Source organism: Meleagris gallopavo, chromosome 30 (assembly GCF_000146605.3).
Source record: "Meleagris gallopavo isolate NT-WF06-2002-E0010 breed Aviagen turkey brand Nicholas breeding stock chromosome 30, Turkey_5.1, whole genome shotgun sequence".
Classification (NCBI taxonomy): Eukaryota; Metazoa; Chordata; class Aves; order Galliformes; family Phasianidae; genus Meleagris; species Meleagris gallopavo.
The window spans coordinates 2,216,383-2,238,491 of record NC_015040.2 but is presented as its reverse complement, the minus strand read 5'-3'; the positions used below and the strand labels follow the sequence as shown (position 1 = coordinate 2,238,491).

Below are 22,109 nucleotides of genomic sequence, written 5' to 3'. Positions count from 1 at the left end.
AAAAAAAAAAAAGGAAATAATAAGAGTGTTTATGCTGAAGAACTTCCATATTTCACTTCTGCCAGTGGAGCAGGGTCTCTGAGTCTGGCGCTCCCAACAGGCTATAGACTTGAAGCAGTGCCTCTGCTGGAGCTGCTGATTACTTTGGATGCCACGAGCTGCTGGCTCGACCTTGCTCACTGTCGGGAAATTCCAGAGGGATTTTGTTTGTGAGAGGACAGACAAAGGCTCTCCTCAGTTGTGCCTCCCAGCTCCCAGGGCACGGCACGGGCCGGGCAGGCTGGAGCAGCCATTGCCTGGTGCAGCAGCTGGCACCCAGAGCCACCAGGGCCTGGCAGATTTCTGGGTGCACTGGGCTCCCGGGCTTGGCTGCTGGCAGTGCTGGTGTCCAGGGGTGGGCCTGAGGGAGAGGTAAAGGCATGCAGGCACTGGCTGTTCGGGCAGCCGATAGCAGACCTGAGCCACAGACAGGTGTTAGTCAGTGCTGAGCCATGTTTGCATTCTGGTGCAATTCTTTAATTTCCTTGAATGGTGTTTTAAATGCTGAAAGCAAGATTGCAAGATCATTTAGTAAAGGCAGGCCTCAAGGGAAGGTAGTGAGAGGATTGTAAAATGTCACAGTCTGTAATGCTCAGGCCTTTCCTAGGGATGGCTTTGCTTGCAGCTTTCCTAGTTCTCCCACTTGGGTCTCTTCTTCTGTACCAGGCTTTCTGCTTCTCAGAGCAGTGCCTTTCTCTCTTCTATCAGCAAGCCCAACCCTGAGCTCTCACTTAGACTCAATAATTCAGAATAAAACCTGTGAACTGTCAGCGAGAATCTGCACAGCTCCTGTTATCCAGGCAAAACAGTGTTTGGGGATGACCTGTCTTAACATTGCGTGGTTATGACTTGGCAGAAAGACTCCTGGCCTGCAGTTGTGTTCATGCTGTGGGAGGACACGTGTCCCTGCAGCTTCCATCATACGTGGGGATGCACACACTTGTTGCAGGAATGCGTTTCCCCGGGTCAGTTATTCCCTGTGTTTGTGTTGATGAAGGCATGTATGGCATTTGCAAGATTTATTAGTTTTCAGAATTACTCCCCAGGGCTTGACGTGGAGGAGCAGTAAGTATTAAAGCCCATTGACGCCATCAGAGCGTAAGGTCTGAGTACAAAGCACAAATGCCTTTACAGTTGTGTTTCCATCCTTTAATTTGCTGGATCTGAGGTTGGAGGGGGGAGGATTACAGCTGCTTTCTGACCTGCCTCCTTTCTGTTGCAGCTGTTCTCAGCCAGCAGATCATTCAGTGGCTTAAACAGTTCGGACGACCGCATTCCTGCTGTCCCCAACACCCCACTCCTCATAAGCTACCAGGTGAGAATGACATCTGCTCCAGCAGAGCCCAGTGTGAGCCTCTCAGCTTCATAACGTCACAATGCAGAGAAGAGCAATTTCTGCTGTTGTCCCCTTAGAGGGAGTGAGACAAGAAAGTCAGCCAGGTCACCACATACATTTCAGGTCACTGCCCTTTCCCAGAAGTGTCTTATATTTCCTGTGGTGGAACCTTGCTCTGCTAGAGAATGCTCCATGCTTTCCTTGCAGCTAAATCAGCACAGTTAGCAGAGGATGTTCTTCCTGGAATTGCGTGACTTTGCTTTGTGCTGCTGAGTTCCTTGCTGAGTTGAGAGCTTGTCTAGGTCCTTCTTCAGGGTCAGATTAGAGTGCAGTTAGGCACAATTGATTGTAGCCCACAGCTTGCCTGAAATTCCCTAGTTCATGGTGGATTGCACGTTGAAAGTAGATCTTAAAGCACTTGCTGGGCCCCTGGCATGGTCTCTCACAGGTTTTTTTCCTTGCGTTGCTGTAGTCTGTAAATGAGATTAATTGCGTTGGGTTGGAATAAATAATAGTTGCCTGGTACCACGTCCATTCTACAATGAGAATATTAACATTTGATTGATGCTGTTTTTCTTTTCAGTCTCAAGTTCCTGCAGAAGAGGAGGATGAAGGCGATGAGGAAGAAACAGAAGAGTTGGGGCAAACGGAAACCTATGCAGAATATGTACCTTCAAAGTGTGAGTGTCATGCTATCACATGTGTACAAGCAATGCTCTTAACTCCACTGTGGACCAACCAAGCTCACCGCTCCCTTATCTTTGTGCAGGCAGGATGTGGTGTTTGCCAAGTTTGTGGCTCGGTAGGATAACTCTACTGATCTTTGTTGGTGCTACGCTAATTTCACAGGACACTTTCTGTTGTCTGCTTTTAGGGGAGGCTTGGCTTGTTTTTGGCAGTCTGAAATGTCAGTGAAATGAAGGAGAGTGAAGAGCAGGCACTGAGCTTGTCTCTTCCGTAGTTTGAGGCTACGGAGTAGATGAGGAGGCCTGCAGTCCTTCATGAGGTGCTCCACGAGAATGGAGAAGTTGAGTTCTCTCTCTTATGTGTTTGTGCGTGTCATTTAGCCAAGATTGGGAAGCACCACCCTGACCTTGTGGTTGAGACGAGCACTCTGTCCAGCGTTCCTCCACCCAACATCACCTACAGCCTTTCTCTGCCAAGCTCCGTTGCTGACAAAGGGTCACTCTCTGCACTACAGCTGGAAGCAATCATTTATGCCTGCCAGGTATGTGACTCCGCAGGAGGAGTTGCAGGAGGGAGTGCTTAAAATTTCTGGGGCCTGGGGCCTTTTTCTACAAATTGCCTTGGTAATCTGCCATTCCTGGCATTGTTTATCTGAGCAGGAAATGCATATCTGTGAGATACGTGAAAGGGTTAAGTGGGGCTCTTAAAAGATCACATGAAAACAGCTGGCAAAAGACGAATCCAGTTCGATTTCCAATTCTGCTCTTGATTTTGCAGCAACATGAAGTTTTATTACCCAATGGGCAGCGAGCTGGCTTCCTCATTGGGGACGGTGCCGGAGTTGGAAAGGGCAGGACAGTTGCAGGCATCATCTTTGAAAATTATCTTAAAGGGAGAAAAAAAGCTCTTTGGTAAGTTGGGTTTTTTCCCCCTCTTTTCCCGTAAGACCTCGGAGTTAGTGTGAATCTGGGAGTAAGGAATTCCTTAATGCTGATGTTGGCTTTCTAGTTGACTCATGTTGTGGCCTTGGGTAAGTCTTTTCCACCTCTTTGTGCCTGTTTGCTCTCTGTGAAATGGGAATATTTCCCCTGCAGTGGTGATGGAGAATGAATCACTATGAAACAGCAAATTGTGTGCTCCTCAGAGTGCAGTGTGAAGCCTCTTCCTACTCTTCTGAAGTCGGTGGAGGGATATTCATGGACTTCCCAGGTGCAGACTTGAGCCCCTAGAGTATGGGGCTTTACTGCAGAATAGACTGAGCTTATCATAAGTGCCAGACCAGAGATCTTACGTTGAGGTGTGTGGGCAGTGGGAAACGTGGCAGTTTTATACACCTCCAACTGCTTTAGTCAGAGCTGTTAATCACTGTGCGTGCCCTGACTCCCCTTAGGAGATAACCAGGCCCACGTCTTGCTTTGCAGGTTCAGCGTCTCCAATGATCTCAAGTATGATGCGGAGAGAGACCTGAAGGACATTGAAGCCTCCCACATTCCTGTGCATGCTTTGAATAAGGTAGAGGAGAGGAGTAATGCTGTTCTAGAAAATCAACCTACGGTAGCAGTTAGGTGGATCTGCTGCAGGGTGCAGAGCAGCAGTCACTTCTGCCTCTGCATGGCTGGCAGCACAGGCAATAGCAGACAGCGAGCTGCATGCTGTTTCCTTTTCTCAGCATGTTCTTCCCACTCTGGACTCTTTCTATTTTTATGCACTCTCCAGAGCTGCTCTGTGAGTACAGAGCTGTTTCCTGCAGGGAGCACAATATGTCTCCATACAAGTGCAAAGTTCTGCAGGGCTCAATTGCTCTTCCTCATTTCTGAAGAATCCTACCGAGGGAACAGCCCCTGTCAGACGTGGCTGTGCTATGCCCCCATGGGCTAGCTGTTACGAGCTCTGGTTTCAGGCAGCCTGTTTTCAGAACATGGGAAGAGCATACAAATGGGCAGATCAGTGCCTGCCAGGGGACTGCAGCACGGTGCTGTGCACACGGGCATTTCCTCTGAGCTGGGTGAATCGGAGAGTTTTCAAACTTCCTTCCAGTCACCAGTGGTGAGGATGAATTATTTTTTGAAAGAAATGACCAGCAGCTGCGTAGTGGTTGTTCATGGAGCTCTGCTCAGCCTGTGTTTCAGTCTCTTGTCCAGGCCTGTGTTTGCCACGCTGCTGGCCAGCCTGCTGAAGCATTCTCCTCTGATTTTTAACAGCACTGAACAACCAGCTCTTACAAAGTCAATGGAAACCACATGTGTTCGACACCTCTGAATGCAGTCCACGAGGAGACTGAAAGAGATATTTGTTTTCAGACAAAAAAAGCTTTAAATACTACACTCTTCAGATCAGGACCCTGCTTTGTTTTGTTTTCCTTTATACGTTTTATTTTGTTATAGGTAGGATCCATGGCAGTGAGGCAGTGATCTCACTTGACCAAAGAGAAAATTATTTTCTGGAAGTAATTAAAATAGATAGGAGGGATTCAAAATAATTAAACATTCCAAACTGTTGCTTAAAAAAGGAAGCAAATTCAGTTGGCCAGAAAATTGAAGGCCTGGTGTGGTCTCCACATTTCTCTACATGCATCCAGATGTGCTGACACATTGGCAAAGGAACTTAGCCAGGCATTTAAGACCCCTGTCATCACCGTAAGTCAGTGCCAAGGAGAAGTGCTAAAGATGTCAGCTGCTAGTGGTCTTTTGTTTGCTCTGCTGTCGTATTGGGTTTTGTTCTTGTAGGCAGGAGCGTGGGCCCTCTGCAGCCACAGCAGAATCTGAAGTACGGGCTGTGGGCTTAGAATGGGTGCAGTGCACTGTGAACAATTGTCATGAGCCCCTCTGCTCTTTTTCTTCCTCTTTCTGCAGATTCGATATGGAGACACAGCTACCTCAGAAGGAGTCCTCTTTGCCACTTACTCTGCTCTGATCGGTGAAAGCCAGGCAGGCGGGCAGCATAGGACGCGCTTAAAACAAATTTTGGATTGGTGCAGGGAAAATTTTGATGGAGTTGTATCCTTTAAAAAAAAAATAGGAAAAGTGGATGGTTGGAACTGTGCTTCACCAGGAAAGGAAGAGCCTGGGGGCAGCTGAGGTCACCAGGAGCAACTGTAGGACAGCCTTGTGCCCAGCGTCCATATTTATGAACATATGTCCTCCCCATGCCCTTCTGTCCTCCTCCACAGTGCAGTGGAATTGAAGGAGGGGGAGGGCACAGCTAGGATTGACCTTATCAGCATTCATGCTAGGACTGGCTGTTCAGTAGGTTGGAGGAATCTGGCTTGTATTTTCTGCCATCCTTGTAATGAAAAGATGTCCTTTCTCCTTAACTGACATTCACTTTCAGATTGTATTTGATGAATGCCACAAAGCCAAAAATGCCAGCTCTACTAAAATGGGCAAAGCAGTGTTGGACCTTCAGAACAAACTGCCTCAAGCGAGGGTTGTTTACGCCAGTGCCACAGGTGAGCTTCTGTCAGCATGGAGGGGCACCACGTGAACAGATGCCTGGGCAGTACTTGGAAAGGTCCCTGGGTCTGGTGAGACGTGATGGCAAGCAAGCATCCTTTAGGCATTCACTTTGCTGGAATCAATGCTGCTTACAACTGCTGTGGTTTTGCTGACAGTGAATTCTGTTCAAACAGGTGCCTCTGAGCCAAAAAACATGATCTATATGAGCCGCCTGGGAATCTGGGGGGAGGGCACCCCATTCCACGCATTTGATGAGTTCCTGCATGCAATTGAAAAGAGGTAAGTCACGTCCAGCATCCCTGTTTATCTGGCTTAACTTTTGTTGCAGTCTTTGTTTGTCCCTGAAAGAGAAGTGCTGGCCAGAGACCCAGTCGATATCTTCTTGGGAATTCCTGTTTGCTCATGAAAACAAGAAAAGTCCAAGCAATCCCAGCAGTCTTACGGCTGAGCACTCTGTACCTGCCCAGTGTCAGCCTTTAAAGAGTGGAAGAGATAGCCAGGACATGCTCAGAGAAAGGGCAGAGACCATGGGGTCCACAAGCTGGACACTGTCCTCTCAGTTTCTAGAGAAAGTCAAATGGAAGGGCAGCTGCAGGAGTTGTTTTCCCCTTTAGGAAAAGGGTGTAATGCGTGCTTGAGGATAGGTTAAGCCATGGGAAGTTGTTCTGCAGAATCACTCACCCGTGTTGCCCTGTGGGATAGGAAGGGGTCTCACAACTGTCTCCCTCTTCCAGGGGAGTTGGTGCAATGGAGATCGTGGCAATGGACATGAAGGTCAGCGGAATGTACATTGCCAGGCAGCTCAGTTTCACTGGAGTGACCTTCAGGATCGAGGAGATCCCACTGGATCAGCAGTACAAGATTGTCTATGACAAAGCAGCCAAGTTGGTGAGCTGGTCCCACTGCAGTGGGGAGACCAGTGTTTAATTGTGACTGGGGCATTGTCACTTGTTATGTGGGAGGGACTGAAGTCTCTGGACGGGGCCATGACCACAAACTTTGGGGGTTTTTAATGAGAAAAGGATGCATGCCGTTAGCTTTCATAAGATGAAGTAGCCTTGTACTTTTTTTACTTCTATTTACAAGTTCTGTGTTTGCAAACCAGAGCTTACAGCATCACGCTACCGCAGAAAGAAGAGAATGAGCAGACTGTCTGCTCAGCCTAACACAGCAGCCTCAACACCGAAGTTAAATCAGATTATCAAACCCCAGACTGTCCTAACAGTTGCATGTACAGCAGTAATGAGAAACAAGATATTAACTCAGCCTTTCTCGATACTGTCTGCAGTGGGCAGAGGCCTTGATGGTGTTCCAGCAGGCAGCTGACCTGATCGGCTTGGAGTCTCGGAAATCCCTGTGGGGTCAGTTCTGGTCAGCTCACCAACGCTTCTTCAAGTATCTCTGCATTGCTGCTAAAGTCCGGCGCCTCGTTGAGCTTGCCAAGGAGGAGCTGGCAAAGGACAAGGTGTGGTATTGGAGGCTGGCTGTGTGGGCAGCAGCTGTCAGTCTTAGATTCCAAGGGAAGTCTTGTTGTCTGTAACCTTAGAGAGTTAATTGCTTCTGGGAACATTTGCAGTAATCTGTACTGGGGAGTTAATATCACCTTTTCTTCTGAGGCTGTTTGCTTCTGGTGAACATGAGCGAGCTGATTTGAAGCAGCATTTTGGGCCATGTTCAAGCTAGAAGCAGTTCCAGGTGTTTCACCTTTAGCACAGCTCTATCCTTGCATTTATCAGGATGTGATTTAGAAATTCCTGACAGAAACTACTTAGCAAAACCAGCTTTGAAAGCAAGTCATCCCCCCAGTGGTGTGCAGGGAGGTTTGAAAGATGGTTCTTGATCTGCAGCCTTGCTACAGCCCAACATCCTTTGGACAGGGCCGAAGGAAGATGTGTCTGGAACCATGAGATGCAATCTTTTGAGCCTGTAGGTGCTTGCCCTGACCCCAGCTGTGCCATCCTTGTGTTTCCCTGCAGTGCATCGTCATCGGCCTGCAGTCCACGGGGGAGGCTCGCACCCGAGAAGTCCTGGATGAGAATGATGGGCATCTCAATTGTTTTGTTTCTGCTGCAGAGTGAGTTCAAACTCCTTGCTTTTCTTTCTGTGGAGGGGATGCATGGGAGGCTGGAGGCATGCAAGAGAAAGCCCTGCCCTGGGGCCACTTAGAACCTGCAGTTCCACAAACTCACTCCCATAAAGGCCTCACCTTACATGAGGACTCTTTGTTGTGTTCTTGAGGCGCTGTTTCTTTAGTGTGATTTAGAGGCAGGTCCTGGATTGTTAAGATCTCCTCTGGTCCAAACTTGCATGAACAGCCTCATCTGTCTGCATGCAGAAAAGAACCAGCAGGTATAGGAGGATCAGAAACATGGGCTCAGGTCTGGTTTGTGGGAGTCTGACTCAGGAAAACAGTGCTGTTGACAGTGAAGAAACAAGGGAGGGAATCTCATGTCATGGCAGAGGCTGGGATGGTGATATAAGGCAGCACTGCTGGAGTGGGGGGAGGGGGCAGAGAGTTCAGGTTCTGTGGTGCTGGCTTTCAGGGCAAGCACAAGGCAGAAGAGGTGGTGGGGTTCTACAGTTCTTCCCAGCTGAGGAGAGCTGGGAGTAAAGGCAGCATTTCAGCATCTCTCACATTGCCAGCTGTCCCCCTGGCTCCTATACAGCGAGATGATGGATTGAGCTGTGTGTCTTCTGCAGGCAGCAGAGCTATTGCTGTTGTCTTTTGAAATGGGTTTTAATGCCAGTGAAAGCAGCGAGTGATGCCATGGACAGTGCATGTCCAGTTCAGACCGAGCTGCCTCCCTTCCTATGGGAGCCTCTGTGTTAGCCTGTGTTAGTCTGTGCTGTCTCCAATCCACCCCTGAAATACAAACACAGCTTGGTGACAGCGTGCAAGGAAAATCTGTCAACTGCTTGAATCAGTTTGGTCTCTTGAACTGATTTCTGCATCTCCAAATTCAGAGGAACTCAGTGAGAGAACCATGTGGTCCCTTTGAGCCTCTCTCAGCTTCCCAAAGAGAAAATCTCTGTTACTGATCACACTCACTGCTCAGCTCTGTCCCTGCTTTCAGGAGCAGGAGCAATTGGCTCAGCAGCATTGCTCAGAGAACTGGATGTCTGCTGGCATCCACGGAGCATCTAATTGCAGCGTCCTGGTTTTACAGCACTTCAGGGGATTTCTCGAGGGGAGTGTGCTGGGAAGAAGCAGTTGCTTAAAAGATGCCGAGAAACAGAGTTAAAAGTGAGCTGATTGCTCAGTGAGTGAATACCAACCCAGCCCTTTGTTCACAGGGAAAGCGGGGGAGGAAAATGAGCAAGGTCAGTGGCAGAGAGGCTCCAGATCTGAGAGTGAGCTTTGCATTGTGTACCAAGACTGACATCAGCCAGCACACGAGGCAGAAGGGCCGTGCCTGGTCACTGCAGTCCCTCAGCAGCCAGCCCAGGGCTCTGTCCCCTCGGGGAGCAGGGCTGTGTCCTTCCACCCCTCACGCTGAGGGTTGTACAGCCCTTTCCCAGTTCCCACCACAGCCTCTTTCTCCCACAGGCGAGTTGTCATGTCCACACCTCTCAGCTTTTGCTTTCAACATGTATATTTTTTTTCAACCAGAGCTCATTCAGCACTGCCTTCTCATTGCACTGGGGGTTCATCCCCATCCAACGTGATCAGCATTTAAGCATTTGTTCTTTTGTTTGCAGAGCAGACCACAGAAACATTTGATTCCCACACCTTCTGATTGCCCCATTCACCCGAAACCACCATTTCTCCCATGTTTTTGTCACTTTTCTCTATTTTGTGGGCAAGCGGACCCATGTCCAGTTAACCAAAGGACTTGGTGGAGTGCATTTGTTGGACAGCCCGACAGTGGTCTCTGCTGTCAGAACGCAGAGAGGGACTGAGACTGACTGCATTTTTCACTAGTGATGTAACAGCTTCCCAGGATCGTGTTTCCTGTTTCAAACTCCCTCCTAGTTGCTGTATAAAGATCTCAGAACTTTGGCATGCCACATGGCAGCACGGAACCCAGGGTCTGCTCTGTTTTTGTCACAGCATCTCCCAGGAGTGGCCCCGCTCCAGCAGGAAGGCTGCAGCAGAACATTCCCAGCACTGAGTGCACAGCCTGTCCCACAGCTGGGGATCTGCTGTGCAGACTGTGCTCCCAAGGCTGAGCTGCGTGTCTCCTGCAGAGCCCTCTGGTGCAACTCACTCTGTCTGGAGAGCCACGCCATAGCGGTGGCTGGCTGACCACATGCTGTAGTTGTGATGCTGGATTTACCCCTCTTAGATGAAATGTGCTGCTGTCTCAGATACACGTTGCTACGTGATGACCAGCGATGTTCCTGGTGGCTAGAATAAATTTTGCATCTTACTTTCAGAGGCGTCTTTCTATCACTAATTCAGAAGCACTTTCCTTCAACCAAAAGAAAGAGAGAAAAAGGAACTGGCATTAAAAGAAAACGTAAGAGCACACTCCACTGCCCAGCATTTGACCTCCTGCCTTGCTGCTTCACCCCAGCCACTCAGCTTTTTCTTTTCCTTTTTCCCCTTTCCCTACTTCATGCATTCGCTGCTCTGCCCTGGTTTCAGTTTGCCCTCCCGCACATCTCCTGTCACCGCCTCTCTCTCGGAGGACAGCAACCCTGTAGGTCACCACCCCCTCCTCCCCTGACCCACTCCCTGCCACCAGCGTAGGGCTGAGCCTCCACCACTTGCCCAGCAGCTGCTCCCCTTCCCATGGCTGTTTCCTTCCCTGGACTGGTGGGCAGGGAGCGCAGCAGTCCTGGCTGCACGTTTCCCTCTTGCAGCAAGGGGCTCCTCCACTGCCCCTTACACGTAGCATGGCAGGTGTCCTGGGGGAAAAAAAGACTTCCCTGCCAATGCCTTGGCTGTGGCTGCAGGTAAGAGAAGTTTGGGAATTTCTCCTCCAGTGGGATGGGAGGAAGGGTGGACAGCAGCACAGGCAGATTGTGGAGGTTTTCCTGGCAGGTTGCTGTTGCAGAGCAGCCAGTGCAAGCTGATTTTTGTGAACCCTCTCACATGGCAGGGGCATGTCTTACTGTGCTTGGAAGTAAACGACGTCCCATCTGCAAACACCAAAACACTGTCACCTTCCCACTGCTTGCTCATTCCTCTGAAGGCAGCCAGACCTGCAGGCTCCTTCTGCTGAGGAGTCAGCACTGCTTATCACCAGATGTGTGCTATCCTGACGTGTGCAATCAGCTGCAGCCCTGATACGAATTGCCTTGTTCTTCCTTTCTCTCTCTTCCTTTCTCCTTCTCTCTCCTTCCTTCCCCCTCTCTCCCTTCCTTCCTAACTGTCCTGCCATTCTCGGGAGGCTTTCTCTCTCTGAGAAGGCCCTCTCACTGAGGGCAGCTCGGCTGTATTGTGATCACTTTTCCTCTTTCTGAGCTGGCACTTGCTGTTTTTGCACAAGGCTGACCCTGCTCGCTCTCCCTTGCAGGCAAGCAGAGGGGCCGCTGCCCCAAGGCTGTGAAGGGCATGTGTGACCCCATGGGGGTGATCAAGATCAGCGATGACAGCAGCACCGACTCTGACATGGGGCTCGACAGCGACTTCAACTCCTCCCCAGAGTCTGTGCTTGAGACTGACGATGTCATCTTCATTGAGCACGCCTTCAATGGCTTTGTGACCGAGAGCAGAAGTAAGCAGAGCCAGCAGCGTGGGATTGGTTCCCTTCTCACTGATGGCAGCTCCTCTGATTTGCAATTTCCAGGTGACTCTAAACTTTTGCATTTCATTTGCAGGTAGTTTTCACATGCCGCCTTGCCATAGAGACACACATGGCCTGAGAGAACTGGAGCATGTGGAAAAGATGAAGCAGGACCTACTAGCAAAAGTAAAAGCACTGGGCAAAGAGCTACCTCTCAATACCTTGGATGAACTGATCAATCACTTTGGGGGACCGGAGCACGTGGCTGAGGTACCCCTTCACAATAGGGTGTATTTGGGTGGCACTAGTTAACAGGAAGAAGGGCCAGCAGAGGGAGTTGCAGCTGGAAGAGAGCTTGCTTTCCTTCCTGGCTGTCTGAAAATCTTGTGGATTGACTTCCCAAACACCCCATACTGGTGCCCTGTGTAGGTCTGCCCTCTCTGATAACAGCTCCTCTCTTTTCTGTGCAGATGACTGGGCGAAAGGGCCGGGTGGTTTGCAGGCCAGATGGCTCTGTCATGTTTGAGTCTCGTGCAGAGCAAGGCCTCTCTATTGACCACGTCAACCTGAAGGAGAAGGAGCGTTTTATGAATGGGGAGAAGGTGAGTTAGGTCTGAGCCAAGGAAACCTCCAAACCTCTGCATGGAGTGTGTGGAGAGGTGAGGGAAGGGGAAGGTGTCTGCATGCTTTTGCCTTGCCAGCCTTAGATCAGCAAAGCTCTGCACCTTCTGTCTGCCTGTGCCTGTCCTGCTGGGAGGTGACAAGGAGGCCTGTGGGCTGCCATTGTCCTTTGGGCTGTTCCTTGTAACAGTTTTGCAAATATACAGGGATCTCACACCCCTTTCCCGTATATTCTCTCTCTCTCTTTCAGCTTGTAGCAATAATCTCTGAGGCCTCCAGCTCAGGAATCTCTCTCCAAGCAGACAGAAGGGTGAAAAACCAGAAGCGCCGCGTCCACATGACACTGGAGCTGCCCTGGAGTGCAGACCGTGCCATTCAGCAGTTCGGTGAGGGCTGAGGGTCTCTGGTCACTGCCCCCTTCTCCCGAGCATGGTGCAGATGATGAAACCTTGAGCAGCCCTGAAATGCAAAAGCACGTGTGGCCTCCTGAGCCAGGCTGGTGCTGCAGTCCTCCAGCTTTCTGAGAGATGCCATCTTTCAGAGCACAGCGCTCCTCTGCTTTGCTTTGGGGGTCAATCCAGACACAGAGCAGTGGTGTCTGACTGAACTCGTGGGGAAGGTTTGTGTTGATTTCGGAAGTGGTTTGCAGTATGGAAAGGGAAAAGCCTTCCTGTCTGTAGATGGGAGCAGAGGGCATCCCCATAAACATGCTTGAAGGTTTCTGTTCCATCCTGTAGAGGCTCTGTAGGATGAGAAGAGCAAGTTCCTCAATATGTGAGCACAAAAGAATTAGTGCATTCTGTAGCTCAAACCCGGAGTGTGAGGGCTATAAACTCAACTCTGACAAGGTCTCAGCAGCAACAGAGTGATAAATGCAGCTGTACCTCTGTTCTTTTACCCCAAAGGAAAGACCTGTTTTGAAACCAGCATGACATGGAAAGTTGTTTTGCCTCTCACCTGCTCAGCTTCTCTTCATTACTAAACAGGCTGTACCAACCTCTCCTTTCCCTTCTGTTCTCGTGTCCCTGTAGGTCGAACGCACCGATCAAACCAAGTTTCTGCTCCAGAGTATGTCTTCCTTATCTCTGAGCTTGCTGGAGAGAGGAGGTTTGCCTCCATCGTGGCAAAACGTCTGGAGAGCCTAGTAAGTACCCTGCAGCAAATAAATTACTGCTTTAACTCCAATTCTTTCTGAATAGCTTCCATTCCAATATTCTTACTGGCATGGCCACTGTAAGTAGTGGGAGGGATTGCATCACCCCCTGGCTTGAAAGCATTGCAGCTGAGGAATGCAGAAGGTCTTTAACATCATCCTAAGATTTTGAAAAGGAAGTAAAGAATAACCAAGGCAACGGATATCCAGGAGGATACTGGAGGAAGCAGAATGCCAGCATCTGGAATTCCCCCATACTACTACAGCAGTGCACGCCCACCTATTTCCAGAAAGCCAATGAAGTAACATATGGAATAATTTATTAGACTCTGTTTCATTTTAATTCCCTTCTGATAAATCCCCAAATGCTCTGGTAAAGTCCCAGTGTTCCAGAAAATCACTGCCTGCCTGTAGCACATTCACTATCAGACCTCTTCTGATACTGCCTGGCCTTGGTGTCCTGGTTTCTGCTGGGACAGAGGAGTGGGTTTTTTGTTTCATACTGTCTGGTATGATGCTATGTTTTGGCTTTGAGAGAAATACAGTGTTGACAACACTGATGCTTTATCTGTTGCTGAGCAGTGCTGCACAGAGCCAGGGACGTTTCAGCTTGTCATAATGTCCTGCCAGCGAGGGGAGCTGGGGTGGGGGAGTCAGACCCGGGGCAGCTGACCTACACTCACAAAGGGCTACTCCATAGCATGTGAGATCATGTGAAAAATCTTCAGGAACTGTGAGGAGTTGGCCAGGGGGCAGCTGCTGCTTGGGGACTGCGGTGACACTGTGGTGCTGAGCAGCTGCCCAGTTAAACCACAGCATTTGGCCGTCCTTGGCAGGTGTTTTGTATCAGCTAAAAGCAAGATTTTTTTGCTTGGTCTGTCTTCCTAGGGTGCCTTAACTCACGGAGACCGGAGGGCCACTGAATCCCGAGACCTCAGCAAGTACAACTTTGAGAATAAGGTAACTTGCAGCTGTTCTCAGAGTAGCTCAGCCAAGGAGGGGTCAAAGCAGTAAGCGAGTGCCTTCAGTAGGGACAGGCTGATCATTGCTGGCATCTACAGGCAGGATCTGGCCTAGCAGCATCAGCACCCAGCACCCAAGTGTGGCACCCAGAACGGAGTTGTTCCGCAGGGGAACAGCCCCTGTCCTCAGGGGAGCTAGCCTCATTGCTGGGTGAGGGTGTGCAGGGTCCTGCACTCTGGGCCCTGGGGACAGGGTATGACCCTGACCCACAGCATCCCTCAGCACAGCCCTCTCTTAGTGGGGTTTCTCTGCAAGTCATTTCCTGCCATGCGTTACTCTTGTCTCCTTTCACAGTATGGGGCTAAAGCACTAGACAGAGTTCTCTCCACTATCCTCAACTACACGGAGAACAGAGTTCCTGTGCCCAAGAGCTATGAGAGAGGAGAGGCTGCATTTTTCCAGGGTAAGAACATCATCAGCTCCAGGATTCCTGCTGCATCTTTCTGGCCAGGTCGATTTCAGGGTTGGGATGTCTGAGGAAAGAAAACAGCAGCTGGGAGCAGAAGCTCAGAGGGAACGCTGCCACTGATCTAATGGCTCTGTGCTCATGCAGATACGTGTCATCCTGCCAAGCAAAGGGGAGAATGGATGTGGTGCAGACTTAACTGTGAAATAATGGGTACTGAAGGGAAAGTGTTACTGTTAGGGATGGGGTGGCCCTAAAATACTCAAGCTGCTTTCTCTTTTTCCAGAAATGAAGCAAGGTCTTATCTCCGTGGGGATCTGCTGCAATCAGCTGAAGTATGGCACTGTCTCAGTAGAGAAAGGTACATGTCATATTTTTCCTGGCCAGTGTAAGGGAGAAATGGAAGAGGCATTGTTGTAGCCCTCCCACCCCATCTGCACCAGAACACAGCCTCAAGGAGCTTGCTGTGCAGGCAGGACAGAACATGGCACTGCTGCTGTGAGGGCAGAGTCTGTAGGGTATAGTCCACGCTGCAGATCGTATTTCCCTGCAGCAACCTGACAGCTGACAGCCTGGAGGAACAGCCCTTGGGCTGCTCTCTTATGCGTTGCTACTGTGCTGCTCTGAGGAAGGGTGGGGATTCTCTTTTTGGATGTCTTTGGGAATGTGTTGGTCAGCCAGCTACTCAGTCTTCGCTGCCCTGCTGCACTCTTGCAGACTGCTCCATCACCAAGTTCCTCAACCGGATCCTGGGCCTGGAGGTGGACAAGCAGAATATGCTGTTCCAGTATTTCTCTGATACCTTTGACTATCTGATTGAAAAGGACAAGAAGGAGGGCAAATACGACATGGGCATCCTAGGTAAGGAGGAAAGGGGTGATCAGACTTCTTATACTGCACCTCTGAGGTTCCCTGCTCTTTCCTGTGCTGACCACTGGCTATTCCTCTGTCCCCATCGCCTTCTCAGGTGCTGGAGGGTCCCAGCCCCACATAGCACAGATCCTGAGACTCCTGTGCAGGAAGAGGAGGTGGCACAGGGAGATGGATCTTACACCTGGGCATGTGTTTTGGTCTTTCTTTGTGCTACAGATTTAGCTCCAGGAATTGATGAGATCTACGAGGAAAGCAAGGAGGTCTTTCTGACCCCTGGGCACCCGCAGGATGGGCAGGTTGTGTTTTATAAGGTAGGCAACCTGCACTGCTGTTTCTGCAGTCCAGTCTTCTCTGTTGCTTTCCATGCTGGAGCTGTGAACTGCTGGATCCCTCTCCCTGCTCCATGGTTGTTTGTCATGCTTGTGTCATGTTTGCTGTGGTCCTGAGTAGGTCACTGATGCTGGGAATCACATAGAGGAGGCAAGGAGAGGCCCTGTGCTGCCTAGGGGCTCTCTGGGCTGTAATGCCCTGGAGTGTAGCCTGGTAGAGCCTGTTTCCAGGCTGCAGCAGCACCAAGTTTGTGCTGAAAAGGGAGTGTTTGTGAGACAGACATTGATGCTTTTGTCCCATGCTCTGAAGTTACAGAATCCGTGTTTGTCCTCATTTAGATCAGTGTTGACAGAGGTCTGAAGTGGGAGGAAGCTTATGAGAAGTCACTGAAACTGACAGGATCTTATGATGGCTTCTACCTCTCCTACAAGGTAGGTTCTGGGGCTCTGCCAGGATGACACCTCAGCTGAGAGGATAGCTCCTCAGAGGAGGTCTGTCACGGCCCTTGGGTTGTGTCTGACCTCGTGCTGGGGGCTGGGAGATGCCTCCAAGAACTGCATCATGGAGAAGGGCTGGTTCAGACAAGTACGGGCCTGGGGGGAAAGACCCATGTGACTGTAACCATCAGCTCTGCCCCAACAGACACGAGGCAACAAATACACCTGTCTGCTGGCAGAGCAGGGCCGTGGCAAGAACTTCATCCTCTACAAGCCAAATATTGGGAAGCAGAGCCAGCCTGAGAGCTTGGACAGTCTGCACAAGAAGTACCGGCAGGTAGGCGGGAGCTGCAGTCCTGCAGCGTGGGGAGAGGGACGAGCATCTTTCTCTGAGCAGGGCTGGCTGAAGGGCATTCATGTAACCTCTTTACACCTTCTCATATCCCTGTTGTGCATCAGGCAGAAGCAGTGGTAGCAGCTGGGTGTGCTGCCTCCCAGTCCTGGATTTCAGGTGTCAGCTGTATGTCAGACAGTGGAAAATCCTGACCTCTGCCTGTAATTGCTTCTTCTGCAGGTGACACCTGATGAAGCCAAGGAGCACTGGGAGAGCTGTTATCACTTCTCCTTGAAAAAGTGCAACCATGCTGTCTGGTAAGGGATGCACACCCCAAACCTGCCCAGCTCTCAGGGTGGGGGGCTTGTCCTGTGCTCCCCAACAGTGTTGTTGGGGTCTGGGCTGTAGCAGTGAGTGGGGGACATGCTATGGAGGCAGTGAGTGTAACAATCTGCCATGCTAATTCAAGTCATTTTCTCCTATTTGAAGGAACAGGAGCTGCAAGCTGATCCAGGAGGGGAAGGAGTGTTTCCAGGGCATGCGCCTGCGTCACTACTACATGCTGTGTGGAGCCCTGCTGAGAGTGTGGAGCAGGATTGCCAGCATCATGGCAGACATCACTAACACCAGCTACCTGCAGATCGTCCGCCTCAAGACCAAGGAGAAGAAGAAACAAGTTGGTAGGTGAAATGTGGGGAAGGGAGCGGGGGCATGAATGGGCCCTGGTACTTCTGCCTCTGGCCCCACAGCTTTCCCTCCCTTCCTGAAGTGCTCTGGGGACTGAGGCACGTTCCTCCCTTAGGGATAAAGATCCCCGAGACCTGTGTTCGTAAGGTGCTGGAGGAGCTGAAGCAGATGGATGAGAACGTGAAGCGGAAGCACAACCGACTCCTCCAGGCACAAGAGCAGAGCCTGCAGTTCTCCCTCCCCCTGCACATGCTGCAGCAGCCCCTGGACCTCACGCAGACAGCGCCTGGGCTCTCCCTACCCCAGCACTCCCTGCGCCAGGACGAGATCCTGGATCTGACCTACAGCCCTCCCAGCAACAGCATTCCTGACGTGATGAACCCGGAGCCCAGCGCTCTGTGCTTCCCCCCGGAGCCTGTGCTCCAGCCCCACCAGCAGCACGGATCTCCCTTTGGCTTCAGCCACCTTTCTGCCTTCAAGAGCCCAGACTCCATCCTGGAGGGGAGCGTGCCTCTGAGCTCTTCGCTGCAAGAACATCAGCCCCTGCCTCACCCTGAGCCCTCACAGACTCTGCAGCAGCAGGAAGATTTTGTTCAACAGGATGGAAATATCAATTTCAGAGAGATCCTGGAGGACATGCTGAGGACGTTCAATGGGGCCCCTCAAGAGAACATACTCCCCCAGGAGCGCCAGAGTGTGATCCAGTTCAGTGGGCTTTTCCCAAACTTCTGAGAGCCTCTGGGCGCACCGGGTGACTCTCAGCCACTGCAAATCCATATCCTTTGGTGCAGAGATGAGGGCTGGGGAGCCCTGGCTTTTCTACTGGTTTGGACTGATCCATTTCTTTTATTGAGGGAAGAAAAAAAATTATAGTTCCTTAAAGCAAAGTTTATTTATATATAATATACAGTCAGGCATGTATAGATTTGTATATAACGTGCTTGGGGGTAGTTGAGTGCTGCCAAGTTCAGCTGATCTGGACTGATGGTCTCTGCTGTGTTCAAGTCCTGCTCACGGGTCAGTGCTGTGTGAGACCAAGGAGAGACACCCATCCCCTGCAGACTACTGAGTTTCCAAGCCAGGTTGTGCCTCTCTCAGCCCAGAGCACTGCAGCTGCAGCCCCTGAAGCTGCCTCAGCTTTGCAGCAGTTGCAGGAACTGACTGCACCAGCACCTAATTAGCCAGGATCGTGGCAGAGCTGCTGAGTTTGTCGCAGCTCAGCCATGCTGGGACCACGCAGGGATTTCCTGGAGCGTGGGGGCCATGAGTCCCATGACCTCTCCTGAGCCTGCAGGGCTGCTGCAGCTGGCCATGCTTTTCCCAAATTTTGCTGTCGTGTGCTTGTTGTCCTGGCCTTCTCCCCAGCCCTGTGCTGCAGGGCTTCTTGGCTGGGACAGGGATGGCCTGGCTGTGTCACCCAGCACTGCTCTCAGCCCCACAGAGAGAGGTCCCTGGCGAGCACAGGGATGTGCAGTACTGCTGCTCATGCTGCATATCCAACCTCCAATACCAAAGAGCAAACGTCTGCTTTGCACTGCACTGCCCCACATCCCCACCTGCCCCAGCAGCAAGGTGGGCAGCTGCCCCCCAGCACAGAGGGCACCGCTGCCAGCCCTGCTCCACACCTCGCACCTGGGCAGGTCCCGGGGACTTAGCTTTTGTTTTCTCTGCTTAACCTGAGGAGTGTGGCAGGGAACTGGCAGCGTTGCCCTGAGGTAGCTGCTCTGCATCCTCCCCTCTGCATCTGTTCTCTGCCTTCAATCACCTGGGCGTCCCTGGAAGCAGCACCGGGATGCTTTCAGGGGAAGGATGTGAGCTCCTCCCCAGCTGGCCCAGCTCTCCGAGGACCTGGAGGGGCTGCCCCCTGCCCAGAAGGTCAGTCTTGAGGGGCTGCAGCTTTTCATGAGCTCCTGAGCCCCTCCGGGCACAGAAGCCCCAGCTGTGGGAAGCGCCATGGGTTGCTGCAACCCCAGAGACTGAGGGCTCCCTGCCCCGCTGCGCTGAGAGCAGGGGCAGCCCGTGGGCCCCCTGCCCCCCCACCACCTTCACAGTTTGACCGTGTCCAAGGAACCCTCCTTACCTCACAGCCCACACCAAAGATGGGAGCTCCTGCGTGCCCCCAAGCTCCCAGCAGAGCAGGGCTCTCCTCTTCCCCTCCTATTTAAAGTATTTCCCGGCTCACAACACTCACATTCACTCACTTGGCACTTGCTGAATTCTCGGCAACGAGGGAAAAGGATACCAAGAAAACCCATTTCAGAGAGACTCAAACTCAGGAATCACAACGAGGTATTCCCACCTGGGTGCCCTTTGCCCACCACTGTGCCACGTTACCAGAGTCCCACGTGGCAGCTTTGACACACGATGTTAAAATATATGCAATTATCCCTCCCCCATCTCTGGAAGACAGAGAGCACCTTCAAGGAAACCCCTCCCTGCCCTGATCCTGTGTTTTTGTCAGGGTTAATAATATGTAACGATATCTTTTAACTAAATTATTATGCAGTTGTCCTACTGATTGTATGTATTTTTAAATGAGTCCCTCTTTTTCTTCCCTTACACCTTTTTGTTAGCACTTTTTAATCTGCTTGTCGTTTGCCTTTGTTTTTTTCTATGTGTATTTATAATTAATTGAGATGTATATATGTAAAGAGATTTTTTTTTTTTTAGAACATGTGCCTTGGACTAATAATTCCTGAATTTTCTACTTGCCTCAGAAGGATCATTTTTCAATCTCCTCAGTAAAAAGAGAAAGGAGCCACACGTGAGGTCTCTGTAAGTCCCAGCTCTGTCTGTTCAGCCTTCCCCAGGCTCCCACCAGGCCTGGGATCAACATCCCACCGGCTGCCGGTGCTCCTCTCACACCCCATGGCACTGGGCCACCCCTGGGAGGAGCGGGGCTGGGGGAGGATCCTGCCTAGACTGTGGCCTCCAAGTCAGAGGCCAACATCTGTTTGTTTTTTTCCCCAGCTTTGCTGCAGAAAACACAGATAAAGGCACTCTTGTTCGTACAGATGACTCCACAGTGAGCTGCTGCGCAGGCACAGCTCTGCCCCATGCACTGCTCCTTACCCCAGAGAGGGACAGGCAGCCCTGCTGTGCTCCCAGCTTCACCCTTACCCCACATTGGGGGCAGGGCTGAGCCCCGCAGCCCCAGCTCAGCTCCACGTGCTGTGTCACCACGCGGTGTTTCACCACAGCACTGTTTGGAGTGCTTGCACACTGGCTGCCTCGGGCTGCATCTTGCACCACTGAACAGGGAGTGCTGCTGCTGGGGGCACTGGGCGTTGCTGTGTGCCTGTGTGCCGCAGCTCCTCCAGCCAGGGAATCTAATTTAGGCAGACACCGTGTTGTTGTGCAGCACGACACACAGGGGGGAGGGTCAGTTCTGCCAATGGGACGTGCAGACGTGCTCCTCTACTTCAGCTTTTCCTCGGGGCAGCAGCTGACCCGGGATTTGGTGTAATTTCCCCGTCAGCACTAATGAGGATTATCCCTACTGGCTCTGTGAAAGCTCCCAGCAGCCCCACTGAGCCCTGGTTTCCCCCCCCAAGGTGCAGCAGGGGAGCAGCACATCAGCTCCATCCCCATCCACACACGCAGACAGCACTCATTTCCAGTGGATTTATTGCAAGTGGACAGTAGACACTACATTACGGCTACGGGAAAGGGCTGCCCAGCAGAGCCCCCCGGCTCTGGGACGCCTTCCTCCAGCAGGTGCACGCCAAATCTTCGGGTCTGCCTCACCAGCAAGCTGGCTTCAAGGCAGACCGTCATGGTGCTGCAGGACGGCGCCCACGGGGAGCAGGGAGCGGTGCTGGGCAGCAGCTCGGCACGCAGCTCTACAGGTAGGCGGGCAGATCCTTCTCGATCACCTTCGAGACGAAGGGGAGCATCACCTTGAGAGCACCACTGCCCTGAGCACACACCAGGAGCCCTCAGCTGGGGCTGAAGGTCGGGCAGAGCGCGGGCAGAACTTACGGAAGGATCCTCCATGGGGCTGTACCTCTTCACCACTTGGCCCTCGCGGTTGATAAGAAACTGTGGGAGTGAAGCAGGAGCCAAATGAACGAGTCCAGCTGCAGCATGGGAACGGCTGAGCAGCACAGGGCTCTGCTCCGGGGCTGGACTGCCCTATAGCAGAGCTGCACCCTGCAGAGCTGCTCCCCCTCAGCCCGTTCCCATCCCACACCCCAATACCGGCACAGTGCCTGGGGGTTCTCCCCCCTCACCCCAAAGCTGAAGGTCTGACCCACACACAGCCCCGGAGAAGGCAGCACGGCCCCTACCTTAGTGAAGTTCCACTTGATGGCACTGAGAGAGAGAAAAACCGGGGGTGAGAGGAGCAGAACTGCGCTGCAGCACGGCCCCATTGCCCCCTCCCCATCCAGCACTCACTTCCCCAGCGTGCCCCGGCCCTTGGGCTGCTCCTTCATCCACTTCCACAGCGGGTGGGCGCCGTCCCCATTGACCTCAATTTTGCTGAACATATCGAACTTCACCCCGTAGCCCTCCGCAAAGGCTTTGATCTGCGCCTCGTCCCCGGGCTCCTGCGGGGGGAGGGAGAGCGGCGGGGGTCACACCGTGCTCGGGGATCCCCGCACAGCCCCTCCCTGCTCCGCGGTGCCCACCTGCTTCCCGAACTGGTTGCAGGGGAAAGCCAGGATCCGTAAGCCCTTCTCAGCGTATCGAGCGTGCAGATCGACGAGCTGAGTGTAATTCACCGCGGTCTTTCCTCATTTGGACGCCACGTTGGTGACGATGCAGACGAAGCCCCTGCGGGAATGGGGGGGGCAAAGCGGGGGAGGGGATGCGTGCGGCCGCCGCATTGAGCACTGAGCCGCCGCACAGCGCTGCCCGGCCCGCCCCGCACCTGTACCGCTCCAAGGCCACGTCGTGCCCGTCGATGTCCCGCGCGTGGAAGTCGTACATGGAGGTGGCCGAGCGCCACTCGTCCGCCTGCGCGCACTGCGGGGTCAGCGGTCACCATGCGGTCACTACGCGGTCCCGGCCGCTCCCGTCCCGCAGTCCGACCCGGGCCCATCGCAGCCCCCCC

At 52.1% G+C, this 22,109-nt stretch overlaps 2 protein-coding genes across 2 annotated transcripts; one reads left to right on the top strand and one right to left on the bottom strand.

Annotated features, from left to right (window-relative positions):
* Positions 1-1,240: 1,240 nt before the first annotated feature.
* Positions 1,241-19,816, top strand: SBNO2 (strawberry notch homolog 2; the record flags this gene model as incomplete). The annotated part of the gene is made up of 27 exons (XM_031557081.1): positions 1,241-1,354; positions 1,959-2,055; positions 2,443-2,603; positions 2,840-2,973; positions 3,484-3,574; positions 4,915-5,058; positions 5,393-5,510; positions 5,691-5,796; positions 6,252-6,405; positions 6,806-6,982; positions 7,494-7,591; positions 9,895-9,977; positions 10,980-11,180; positions 11,284-11,459; positions 11,660-11,791; positions 12,061-12,196; positions 12,842-12,954; positions 13,852-13,923; positions 14,281-14,389; positions 14,679-14,753; positions 15,110-15,253; positions 15,482-15,576; positions 15,934-16,026; positions 16,238-16,369; positions 16,607-16,683; positions 16,856-17,046; positions 17,169-19,816. Coding segments are annotated over 27 exons (3,840 nt in total), but the record flags the coding sequence as incomplete, so codon positions are not given.
* An 847-nt stretch (positions 19,817-20,663) lies between these two features.
* GPX4 (glutathione peroxidase 4) lies at positions 20,664-22,021 on the bottom strand (the record flags this gene model as incomplete). The annotated part of the gene is given in 6 exon segments (NM_001308651.1): positions 20,664-20,928; positions 21,035-21,094; positions 21,343-21,367; positions 21,452-21,603; positions 21,685-21,829; positions 21,933-22,021. Coding segments are annotated over 6 exon segments (504 nt in total), but the record flags the coding sequence as incomplete, so codon positions are not given.
* Positions 22,022-22,109: the final 88 nt, after the last annotated feature.